At 47.0% G+C, this 13,537-nt stretch overlaps 1 protein-coding gene across 1 annotated transcript in view; it reads left to right on the top strand.

The window, feature by feature from the left end:
* LOC147733934 (sodium- and chloride-dependent GABA transporter 2-like) overlaps window positions 1-13,537 on the top strand; it is a 1,073,416-nt gene that overhangs the window by 933,516 nt on the left and 126,363 nt on the right. Inside the window, exon 11 of the mRNA XM_086952829.1 lies at window positions 10,448-10,585. Coding sequence (XP_086808955.1) covers window positions 10,448-10,585 — 138 coding nt within the window. The remainder of the gene's footprint in view (window positions 1-10,447; window positions 10,586-13,537) is intronic.

The raw sequence follows: 13,537 nt of genomic DNA, 5'->3' as shown, positions 1-13,537 counted from the left end.
GTGGAAAATTAATCCGTATTGATAAACATTGTCTGCGCCATCTTGCCTTTTTTCCAATGCCACACTTTTGTCGTGCACGGCAGCCATTTTAGATGCCTTGACCAGACCAACTCTCTGCACGTCGCCGATCCTCAGCACGGCTCCCCACCCTCGCAAGCATCTCCCCCACGCACTGGTCACCCCCGCTCTCTCTCTCATGCATGGGCCATAAACCTCCCCCCATCTGCGCTGCTCTTCCCTGAGAATCACACCCTGTGCCCGCCCGACACCTCCCTTTCACCCTATTCACTACCGCACCCTCTGACACTCCTCTTCATCTGTGTCCGATTGTCCAGGCTGGTCCCAGGCTATCACCTAGCCCTGCGGATGTAGTTTATGGCCCCAACTGTAAAGAATCACTCCTCTTCAAAGGAGTTACAGTCGATCAAGGCCCCCACCCCATGAGATCCGTCACACCACACGCGTTCCTACTATCTGATAACGATCCTGTATTGTGATTGGTGAGGGGATTCTCACTGTAAGGGTGTGTGGGACCGAACCTGAAGGGATGCCTTTCTGTACATCTGAGATGCATTCCCTTGTGTTTCGGAAAGGGTAGTCTGTTCATTACATAGATCGCCCGAGGGCGGTAGTACAGACCGCGCGTAGGAAAGGGTTAAAGCCAGGGGTATAGGAGTATATAACAAGCGAGCCATTTAATTGAAAAAACTAAACGTGACAAACGGTTGCAGGATCAGTGAAGGTTGATTTTTTAATTGAAAGTATAAAAGGATCAGTTATAATAAAATCGTCCATACGCACAACATGGGCGAGAATCATGGGTAACATTACTTCGAAGCTTTATTAATACAATAATCAATAATGAAAAATCGACATCAATAGGGTTGTCCGTATTCCCAGTCAGTACCCTTCCCCGCCATACGCACACCATGGGCGAGTATCATGGGTAACATTACTTCGAAGCTTTATTAATACAATAATCAATAATTAAAAATCGACATCAATAGGGTTGTCCGTATTCCCAGTCAGTACCCTTCCCCGCCCGCCATGTACACAAAGACCGCATACATCCCCCATAGCATCAAGGCTAAGTAACTAGAACGTCATAAGGAGTTGCAAGTCGCTCCCATACTGGCGCCATTTTGGTCGAGGCCAGGCAGGTCCAGAGTATAGTTCAATGTCTCCAATAAGTAGCGGCAGGACCAGAATCCCTTTCGGCAGTTCTGGCTTCGTCATTACGAGCACTAGAAAACAAGATATTCTGGGCAATTACACCCTTGACGCAGCTTTTTATGCTACAAGATGGTGTCTTCGATTCAGAAAATATTGTTGGCAGCATTTTGAAAGGAAAGATAAACGGCCGTTCTCCTAGTGAGTCTCACATTGTTACATTTAGGAAGAATGTTGAAGAGTAGTATGTTGAAAATCTGAAGCCATTGTTCTACAAACTCTCAACCAGCCTTGGATGGAAAAATCCTGAAGAATGTACAAACTGAAAACCAGTTTTTGTCTGCATAGCATCAGCAGCAACACTTGAGTCAGCTTTGTGTGAAGCCGCCATCTTGATTCAATCAATAGCGTCCCCCTGCACACATTCAGGGACCTGGTCGTGTCTTCAGGTCAAACGGATTGTGGGACAAGATGCAGAAAGGAAGAGGAAAAAAGTTCCGCCGGACCCCGGGAGCCGGCCGCCTATGTCGGGGGCGATCTTAGGCCACACCAGGGCAACAAGACTTGGGGAGGGGGCAGGAGCCAAGCGCCCCCCTCCCAGTCCGCGCCACCACACCGTATGTTGTAAATCTGAAGCCATCGTTCTACAAACTCTCAACCAGCCTTGGATGGAAAAATCCTGAAGAATGTACAAACTGAAAACCAGTTTTTGTCTGCATAGCATCAGCAGCAACGCTTGAGTCAGCTTTGTGTGAAGCCGCCATTTTGATTCAATCAATAGCGTCCCCCTGCACACATTCAGGGACCTGGTCGTGTCTTCAGGTCAAACGGATTGTGGGACAAGATGCAGAAAGGAAGAGGAAAAAAGTTCCGCCGGACCCCGGGAGCCGGCCGCCTATGTCGGGGGCGATCTTAGGCCACACCAGGGCAACAAGACTTGGGGAGGGGGCAGGAGCCAAGCGCCCCCTCCCAGTCCGCGTCACCACACCGTATGTTGAAAATCTGAAGCCATCATTCTAGAAACTCTCAACCAGACTTGGATGGAAAAATCCTGAAGAATGTACAAACTGAAAACCAGTTTTTGTCTGCATAGCATCAGCAGCAACACTTGAGTCAGCTTTGTGTGAAGCCGCCATCTTGATTCAATCAATAGCGTCCCCCTGCACACATTCAGGGACCTGGTCGTGTCTTCAGGTCAAACGGATTGTGGGACAAGATGCAGAAAGGAAGAGGAAAAAAGTTCCGCCGGACCCCGGGAGCTGGCCGCCTATGTCGGGAGCGATCTTAGGCCACAGAAGGGCAACAAGACTTGGGGAGGGGGCAGGAGCCAAGCGCCCCCTCCCAGTCCGCACCACCACACCGCCCCTCGGGGGCCTCTGTCATGTGGTTCAGGATGGCACCGCAGGCAGCTGTTCTTCAGATCAGTGGCTCTCACCGGCAAGGCTCCCCTCTGTCAGCAGCAATCGTTGGCGCTGTAGTTGCGGCCGGAGGCCCCGTCTAGTCAACGCCCCGGCCTCTACATGTCGTAGGACGCAAGAGTGGGCGCAATTCAGCTGTCCGAGCGAGACTTGGGGAGGGGGCAGGAGCTAAGCGCCCCCTCCCAGTCCGCGCCACCACACCGCCCCTCGGGGGCCTCCGTCAAGCTCTTCAGGGAGGCACCGCAGGCAGCGGTTCTTCAGATCAGTGGCTCTCACCGGCAAGGCTCCCCTCCGTCAGCAGCAATCGTTGGCGCTGTGGTTGCGGCCGGAGGCTCCGCCTAGTCAACGCCCCGGCCTCTCCATGTTGTAGGCCGCAAGACTGGGCGCAACTCAGCTGGCCGAGCGAGACTTGGGGAGGGGGCAGGAGCCAAGCACCCCCTCCCAGTCACTTTCTTTGCCATGGGACCTCCTTGGCTGTTCAGGCAAAAACCTCCCTGTGCCTTGCTCCTCTTCCTCTTCTTCCTCCTCTTGTTGTAGGATGATCTGAGGAGGTGGTCCTCTCTTCCTAGGAGGAGGTGGTGGTGGTGGGGATGCACCAGTTGAAGCTACAACACTTGCTATTGCTAAGTGATGAAAAAAGGTTTTCCTCTTACAAAGATGAAAGTCAGAGTGAGGAAACGAGGGGTTTTCATCATTTGGGACCAAAAATAGTTCTGAACCAATGAAAAGTGTTATTTTTAGGTCACATGACCTAGCCTTACATAATTAGGAACCCAAAAGTGAAATGAACCAATGAAAAGTTCTATTAACAAGTCACATGACCTGTTATGCTTACGTTGCGCGCTGCGCACCACGCCCCGGATCGCTTCCGGGAGGCTGCGCTTTGCGCCTCGCGCACCGGAGCACTTCCGGGTGCGCTAACGCGGCGTGTCATATGACGCATTACGCGACAACGTAGGTCCAGAATATAGTCAAAATGTCTCCACCAACCAGCGGTCGGAACAGAACCCCTTTCAGCAGTCTAAAAAGTTCTGTTAAATGACAACAGAAGGGACAGGCAACAAGAACCATCAGTCAAAGAGGGGAGGGCAAGTTCTTCTCTACCGGGTCACGTTGGGGCTCCACCGGAACTGATCGAATTGGTAGTCTACAGTGTTTCTGGATGTTTCAGACTGAAGCTGGCGTCAGCATGAGAGCACCCCATGGCTACGTCGTGGCCATTCCGCGAGCAATCATGGCAGTCGCTCCCCACCGGAAGTCTGCGGGAGTCGAGGGCCCCGGTGACTTTTGTAGAATCTTCAAGGCTGAGGGGACGCTTTTGGGAATGGGGCCCATGCCCTAGCAGTCAAGCGTCCGAGTTCCAGCGTTGCTGTAATAAAGAAGTTCCGTCAGTTGCCCAGAGCCATCCTTGCAGGCCAGGCCCAAGTCTGTAGAGCCGACCGCCATTTTGTGAGCTCCGTGGCAGCCGCCTGTCGCTGTACCGCAAGATTGGGTGCAATTCCGTTGGATGGCGGGTGAGACGCTGTAATAGCAAGAGCAGGCGCAATTCAGCTGGCCGAGCGAGGCACTGTGTCGCAAGAGCGGGCGCAAGTCAGCTGGTCGAGTGAAGCGCTGGGGTGTAGCTGAGAAACCTCCACCTGGGGAGGTGGGGGAGGCTCGTTCGCGCCGCCTCTCCCTTCTAGTGCACCCCACGCCGTCTCCTGGCGCAGGTATATGTGATGGTCGGATCAGGGCACCACAGGACGTGTCTTCAGGTCAAACGGATTGTGGGACAAGGTGTGGAGCAGGCGCAATTCAGCTGGCCGAGGGAGGCACTGTTCCGCAAGAGCGGGCGCAAGTCAGCTGGTTGCGTGAAGCGCTGGGGTGTACCTGAGAAACCTCCACCTGGGGAGGTGGGGGAGGCTCGTTCGCGCCGCCTCTCCCTTCTAGTGCACCCCACGCCGTCTTCTGGCGCAGGAATATGTGATGGTCGGACTAGGGCACCGCAGGACGTGTCTTCAGGTCGAACGGATTGTGGGACAAGGTCCAGAATGGAAGAGTCACCAAAAGGCAAAAAGTTCTGCTTGACCCCGGGAGCCGGCCGCCTATGTCGGGGGCGATCTCAGGCCACACCAGGGCAACAAGACTTGGGGAGGGGGCCCGAGCCAAGCGCCCCCTCCGAGTCCGCGCCATCACACCGCCCCTCGGGGGCCTCCGTCAAGCGGTTCAGGGAGGCACCGCATCACATTGTTTTCCAATGCAGTCAGGTCCACAAACAGCCCCCACTTACTTTGAGAATAGTGAAGCTGCAGCAGGTGCAAATAAGCTTCAGACAGTGTTACAAGCGCTGCTCAGAACCCTCAACTATGGCACCCAACATCCAGGACTTATGCCATTTGTGCAAGGCAGTGACATCGAAGCATCTCAGGGACCAAGCAACATACCATATCCAGAGTCCTTCCCACAGCCTCTGCCTTCCTTCTTACCTAGTTATGGTTCTTTCACTCCCACTCCAGGCTTTTAGTCTGTGGATGGAAAACCATGAACCTACACTCACGTCTGAAAATCTTACTATTGATGCTTGACTGAGGCCAAGGAGATCAGAGTGCATGAGTCTCATGCTCGATCGATTGAGCTAGCCGGATCAGGCAACAAGAAGGTGGTGGTGGGGGTGGCGGCATCAGCAAGGCATCCCCCCACACAACTTGTCGGACATCAGCTCTGGATGTACTGGGGACGAGTCTTGGCGCATGGTGTCGTCCCCGGGCAATTTGCACAACGGTCCTCCACCCCTAAGCCGCCAGCTATGCTACCTCGACAGGAACAGTGATGGATGTTGCAGCAGGCTGCCATGTAAATAGTTATTTAATAAAACGTTTTACCCTGTTACTTTGCTGGTGTGTTGTATATATTTATAATATTTGCATAGGGTTTGTCGTTATTTTGGGCGGGGTGGGTGGCGAAGCCGAGCTGTCTTGCAGCCATCATGGTGTCGAGCTCAGTTCCTCTCACTAGTTTTGTATTTCTCATGAGGGGTTGTTCCTAATGTTTCTATTTTAGCGAGGTCAAAAAGAGATCCCATTAGTGGCCTACTGATTTTGTTTGATTCCTTTAGTTTTTTTAACGATTGTTCACTATCTGCAAAGACTAAATAGAGTATTGCGACTCTGTGCTTGTTTGTAAATAGAGAATGAACCAAAGAGAACCAATTCCAAAACAGTAAATGCTTGGATAACAATCAATCAAATGGAGAGGGAAGATGGCACGACGGATTACAACGGGGGCAAAGGCCTGCGTTACCTACCCTTCACTATCTGCAAAGAGAGAATACTCCTAAAAGAAAAGAGGGGGGGGGGCAGCGTTCAAAGCACATCAGCGTGCATAAACACGAAAATGTTTTTACCTACCACGTACTTGACATTTTAAAGCTTTTGATATTTGCTATTAAAAAAACATTGAAATTCACTGAAAAAACCATAGGTTATAGACCATATATAGTTAGGAATTAGCATTTACAAAACCTTGAAAATTCACTGAAAAAACCATGAGTTATAGACCATATATAGTTAGGAATTAGCATTTACAAAACCTTGAAAATACACTGAAAAAACCATGGGTTATAGACCATATATAGTTAGGAATTAGCATTTACAAAACCTTATTTTACTCGCACAAAACCATTGAAATTCCATATATAGTTAGTTGCACTAACTATATATCGCGCACCCGCAATCCACTGCTGATGATGTCACATCATTCATGACATGGTCAGTGACATCACTGATGACATCACTGATGACATCTCAAATGACATCACTGACGACATCACTGATGACATCATTCATGTGATAATACGATGAACCTCTTCAGACTCTAATATAACCTTAGATACACTCAGTGTAAACAGACACTTACAGACTGTCACTCATCCATGGAGTTACTCACACACCTAGTCAGTCATGCAAAGAATCAATCACACCTCCATTTCCTCAACTATACAGTTATATACACCTTACTTATTCAAACATATTCGAACACATATTTACTCTCTTATACAATCACTGATACAAGTTCACAATGATCCATACAGCCACTCACACATTCACTGGGTCTTATGCACAGTAATTTATATATGTCAACTCTCACATGTACTGTGTTTTACATATGTACTTACTTTGACATGTAGCACTGAGATATACATTCACTCACCAATACACTCATGCACACAGTCAACCGCCCATACAGCTGTTTCCACATGCACTTTTGAACTCATACATCTAGCGAATCAACTGCTCACACATCTATGCACAGCCACCCACACACACACTCAGTCTCCCATACAAATACTTGGGCAACCAATCAATAACCCATATATACTCATATAGCTACTGATCAACACATGCAGCAGTTTACAGAACAACAGACATAATGATGCACAAATTAAGACAGTTTAGTCACTAACCCATGCACTCAGTGAGACACATTTAATCACTCACTCATACAGTCAGTCGTGCACCTACTAAATCCTTCATCCAGACACTTATACATCCACTCATTCTTCAATATGTAAGACTTATTTTAACTTTACAGAAACATACAGTCACTGGATGTTGTCATCAGTGATGTCATTTGAGATGTCATCAGTGATGTCATCAGTGATGTCACTGACCATGTCATGAATGATGTAATATGTGACATCATCAGCAGTGAATTGCGGGTGCGCGATATATAGTTAGTGCAACTAACTATATATGGAATTTCAATGGTTTTGTGCGAGTAAAATAAGGTTTTGTAAATGCTAATTCCTAACTATATATGGTCTATAACCCATGGTTTTTTCAGTGTATATATATATACATACATACATAGTTACGTACAAACATACATACATAGTTATATACACGTTTGCACATCTGGGCACACTCGGCACACTGAGAAAAACAAAAAAGTGATGGATGGAATGCTTGAATTAATATCAGCAACCGGTAATTGCTGAGGGCTGCATTCCAGGCCACAGTGTTTTGCCTACTATGTCACCTCAGGCAAAAACTGACCCTATGCAACTCATTCTTGGTCCTACTTCAATAGGAATAGGTGTGGGTCCCTTGCTCACTTTGGAATTGCATCAAGCTGTATCCTCCTGAAGAGCCCCAAGTTAGCTGACATGGGTCTGGGTTCATTTATGTTCCCATTCAGAGGCGAGCCGTCCTGACTGTCCCAACCTGGCTGTTCATATTGTAGCAGGTCCAATGGTGCCTATGGCTGGTTACTGTCTGAGGTCGCATAGTAGGCAAAAACTGGTGGCCTGGAATGCAGCCCTGAGTTGTTACCGGTGACAGAGATTAATTTAAGCATTCCATTCATCAGTTTTTTGTTTTTCTCTCTATGTGGCCAGTGTTTACCAAACGTAGGTCTCAGGCTCACTGTTCATTCTTGCTAGAAATTGGGCCTCTATTTGGCACAGGTTTGCACCCTGTCCAAGTATAGACTACCATCCTTGTCAGGGTAAGTCAGATAAATAACCTAAATTAACCTGTGCTTCCCCTCTGGTAGTTTGGCACAGAGCACTCAGGCTTAACATAAGAGGCAATGTTTAAAGTATTTATGCAACACTTTAATTACAGTAATGCAGTGAAATCACCACAAACATACCCCACACCAGTTTAGGAAAATAGGGAATATTTCTCAGTGTAAAACAAGACCAAAACAACAAAAATCCAATATGTAGACCTTGAGATATGAATTTCTAAAGAGTAAACATAAAAATAGTGCCCAGAAGTCAATAGCGCTAAAAGATTACTTGAGGTCACGCTAGACCGGGGTAAATCCAGAGTTCCAGGCTGACCACGATGGAGGGCAAGCCACCTACAGGACCCATGCAGTGTCCGCCGAAAAAGTACCTCGAGTAGAGCAAGTCTTCGTTGCCATAGAACCTAACAGTTAGGACCTCGAATTGGCCTATGTCATCATAGAACCTTGCAGTCAGATCCCACATCGCTGTCGAGCTGTGTGGGAATATTCTCAGATTGGCACTGTGTTGGCATCGTAGGGCGCTGCTTTAATTCTGATCAATGCAGAGGTGACAACAATATGTCAATGTAGGGGGCAAACACTTGCAAAACCCACTTCTGAGGCCTAGAGCTGGAGGGGCACCTCAGGCAAAAGAGGGTGCACAGATGGCAGAGTGCAGCAGCTGGTACAGAGTTGAAGAAGTCTTTGATGGCCCTAAGATTTCAAGAACAAGAGGCAAGCCAGCAAGTCCTTGGAGAAACTTGTGTTCAAGGATTTAGAGAGCTGATCCAGTCCTTCTCACTGTCAGGCAAGAAGCAGCAGGTCAACACAGTAAAACAGGTAGCAAAGTGGCAGTCCCACTTACAGCACAGCAATTAGCAGGAAGCAGGCCAAACCAGCAAAGCAGTTAGAAAAGTGGCAGTGCCTCCTGCAGCACAGCAACTCTTCTACCGACCCAATGTCCTTGGTACCAACGTAGTTCTGAATTGGTGGTGTCTAGTACTGGAAGGTAAACTCCAGCAATCTGGGGAGTTTGTGGAGACTTCTGCACATCAAGTTGGTGAGTACCAGCAAGGAAAATGCACCTCCCTGTGAGATTTCTCAACAGGGGTGGTCAGATTTCTCAACAGGGGCGGTCACGACTACTCGCGTTGAGAAACCTTCGGTTTGCATTGAGAAAGCTGCAGCTCGGGTAGAGAATCTATTTGAGTGGCAAGAAAAGAAACAGCGCCCTCTTGCTCTGCGCATGGTGCCTTTATGCTGATTTTGCAGCGCGGGACAAACTTCCAGTATCGAAAAACAACGCGAAGGGCATGACCAAATGCACTCTGCCGCTTGCAGAACCCCAAGTAGCCCGGCAGAGTTTTTTGGTCACGCAAACTCTTTCCAGGCCTAATGGTGTCATGGGTCCAGTACTTATGCCCTGTTGTGCCTTTGAAGTGGGGGAGACTTCAAAGAGGCCTTTGAAGATCACAAAACCCCTGCCTTTCCTGCTCTGGCTCCAAATTCACTACAGGGGGTATGCTGCTCTTTGTGTGGGAACAGAAACAGCCCTATTCAGGTGCAAGTGTCAGCTCCTACCTCCCAACTTAACCTCAGGACGGCCCTGCAATGTGAAGCACTATGTTGGCACAGGAATCTTTTTTTCAAAACCTGTTCATTGCTTTGTTGATTTACGGCAGTGTTGTGTGGGCTGGACAGTGCTAATGTTATGATGGACAGGGAACTTTAAGAGAATTCTATGCTGCTATCCTTAGAATGATGCAGGGATACCTACATGCAAACCCTGTCACGTCACAGTCTTGGGAATGAAAAGCAACAGGTAATTTCACAGCAGTTTAGGAAAATGAAATCCAAATAATGATGTTATTGTTATGTGGGGCTTGAATCCATGGGAATGCCCTAATGATTAATTTGTGCTGCTGGAATTCAATCGTGGGCACTAGCATTGATTTTTGGGGACCAGACCCAAAACAAGCAAGAAAAAGTCTGGATAGGAAGAAAAAGAAAGGAGAAAGATATATAGGAAAATAGAGAGAAATAGAAAAAGCCTGAATGAAAAAGAACCTGGAAGAGTGAGATGAATAGATGCTAAATGTAAGTTGCTGATAGAAGGAGGCGTGTGGTGGCATCAAGATCAGGCAGCCATAGCATTTCGCAACCTTCGTTTCATTAGTGATAGGCTCCCCCGCTAAACATTGAGCCAATGAACATTTCTTTTTGTTCTTACACATTACTTCCTGGGCTTCGTACAGTCCTAACATAGATGGTTTACAGTCTTGATTGGACACCTCTGAACTATACGTCAGTGACATCACTGAAGATTGAAGGCATGTTTTAACAACTGCACTGTGCTTATCTCTTCGCAGTTTGTCGGTGTGGAGTGTGTGGTTACTGCAGTGGTCGACACGTGTCCCACTTTCTTTCGGAAGAAGAATCACAGGGAGCTACTTCTCCTGTTTATCACCATCTGCTCATACCTAATTGGCCTCCTCATGCTCACTGAGGTAAGATGGTGGAGGTATGTGTAGGGAGGATCTAGGAGCCTATTACACAATGTACCCCGGGGTTAAACTGGCATGTGCTCCAGCCTTCTGCATCCCAGGGAACATTTGGTATTACAGAAGGGTCTGTATTTGCCTGCCTTGCAACTTCTATGATACATATTACTCTGGCTCAAATCTAGTAGAGGAAAAATCACAACAGGGTGTTCCTTCATTTGCAATGGGGATGTTGCCTCATGCAAATGAGGCAACACCCTTGAAGACCACACCAACTATAGACATGGGCACGTAGGTAAAAATGTTCAGAATTACACTGACTGTGCACCACAAAGAGAAAGCCCCTTGAAAGAGGGCAAAGGGGTCCAACAGCTTCCCCTAACATCCCCTTGTAAGAAGGTGCAGTCACACATTGCACACGTCTGCAGGAAGATCTCAGCCCTGCTTGGAAGAGCAGGCTGAGTTGCTGCCTGCACTGTGAAAGACTGACTGGCTGATTAAAACAGCAGGTCTGCCTTTCATTAATCTGCTGCCCTGGCTGCAGGGCAGACGTGAGTTCACAGTAGCCCTTGATGCAGTCCATTAACAATAAAAGGGTGCTCTGACTCATTTAAAGGTGTGCTGCAGCACCGACCAGGGCAGTGCGTTCTGTTCATAATACAGCCCCAGGTCTTTCTTCTCCCCAATATTGTGTATCACAAAACATGTCATGGGCCTAATTAGTAGTAAAACATCACCTGGTATTCCTTGCAAGGCCAGTAGTCATAGGTAAACTCAATAATACTTACTTAAACTTCCCGGAGCTGGCAAATAAATGACATGCTAAAGTAACGCTAGTAAAGGTTTTCAAAAGTTATCATTTTTTAAAGACTTTATTACAAGTTTCACATGTAACATATTACATTTTCACATTGATATAATCAGTTTTATAAAGATGCCTATCGCCTTAAAGGCAGAAAGTTCTTCTCACAGCTGTCGCTGGTGATGTCTAAACTTAAGTAATGGCATTATTTTATACACAAGCCCACATTTAAGTAATGGCATTAAGTATGGCCTTAATGCTTGGTGTTGTCCAGCATCCAGAATACCAGACCATTTACCTCTTCGCCAGTTTACAGATTATCAGTACTGACTACACAGGCCATGCAATTGGCCTTTAAACAGAACACATCTTTTCTGTCATTTTATATTATTATTTTGCATATTCTTTTAAACTGCTTGTGTGTTTTTGACAACTATTTTTTCCTAGCTTGATTTCTGATTTTTAGATGTGATGTCCAACATATTTTGGAAAACAAAATTACTCGTGAGTCATAGCGTTAGTAGAGGACCACACAAAAGTAAATTTACGCTTGCACAATCTGTGCACATTTTAGTACAAATTTCCTAATTCATAGTGTGCACATTTGTAGAGACATATTATCAACTCAGCCTTCATTATCATCCCGCTCCTTACAATATGAAATGGGTCCTTAAAGGGTTAGTTCTATTGAATTCACATAAAAGTAATGAATCTATTTTAAAGATCTAGGGCTGGATTTACTAATACGGCATGCATAAGCACTTTAAAAGTTGTCTAGCAGTGGGTCATCTAAGTGCAAACTTTCAATTCTACTTGCTAAACTTTACCAGAAAGGCATTTGTCCTTTGATGGAACTTTCTCCATTGGGTGAAAGGTTGCAGGAGATGCTAGGTGCTTAGCGGGTGCTGGGCATTGCCGGCGGTGTGCCATTGTCGCCCCAACCCCTCCCGAGACCTATGGGTTGTGGATCTTTTTATTTACAGACTATACAGGTTCCTCTAAAACAGAGTTAAATCCCACAACTTGATGGTTTGTTTCTTGCACTAATTTTTACACTGCAATTTTTAACTTTCACGTCCTCTGGTAAGGTGGACCTTAGCGCGCCCACACCGCCGAGGTACACTACCTAGGGTCCTGAAGAAAGCCCAGTAATTCCACACATAAGGGCTGAAACATGTCAACCTCACTTTAAGTGGAAATAACCAATACATTAATTGGCACATTTCCCTACACATATTTTAACCTTGTCAGGGTGACCATTGAATAAAAATGTTTTCTTTATGGTACAGTGCTTTGACAATTTTAATATCACGTATTTTTTTCACATCACTGTCACAAAAAATCCAGCTCCGCAGTATTCTGGCGTTGTAGCACACCAGGGAGGCACTCGGCTTCTCCTGATGGGCCCGATGATGAAGCATGTCACCACTCAGGGTGGTGAGTGAAGGCTTCTAAGAAAACTCCTAGTGATTTCCAATTTTAATCCTATGGGAAGTACTTCATCTCTGGTTTTGTGCTTATTTCCTTTTTTGACACTTATTTTTCTTGATCACATTTTGAGCAAGAGAGAGAAACACAGATAAGTGTGATAGAAGTTTGGAGAGAAAGACAGGAACAGTGAAAAGATAGATGTCTGGGGTGAAAAACAACCTGTAAAAGCGAGACAAGGAGATAAGAGGAATAGTGTGAGCTGATGCGCGCGCCCCTTTCAGACGCTGACCTATCTTGCAGTCCTGCACTCCAGGGATCCGGCGACAACGCCGTAATCTGATGGTGGAGGTCAGGGGAACTAGTTCTTTTGGGACAAAGCTGTTTGACTTTTCTTTTATCTATGCTGGTGACACAGAGTGTAGAAGACCAATTGGTCTTAACCCCTTCCATGCTCAGGACGAGCTCAGCTCGTCATGCAGCACAGTGCTCGTGTGCTCATGACAAGCTGACTCGTCATGACCACACCCGTTTTAATTGTGGTCCAGCACAGGAGGGGAAACCTGCACGCAGCGATGTGGATAAAAATCCAGAGACTCCAAAGTAGAAATAGGAGTACGTTTATTCCAAGGTTACAACCACAGGAGGAGCGCCTCATCAGCCCGGAGTCCGACAAGCAACTGACTAAGCCCATCGAACCCCAGACTGCAGAAGGCTCCTAACAATCA

The sequence above is a fragment of the Lissotriton vulgaris genome, chromosome 1_2 (assembly GCF_964263255.1).
Source record: "Lissotriton vulgaris chromosome 1_2, aLisVul1.2, whole genome shotgun sequence".
Classification (NCBI taxonomy): Eukaryota; Metazoa; Chordata; class Amphibia; order Caudata; family Salamandridae; genus Lissotriton; species Lissotriton vulgaris.
This window is presented reverse-complemented; position numbering and strand designations above follow the sequence as displayed.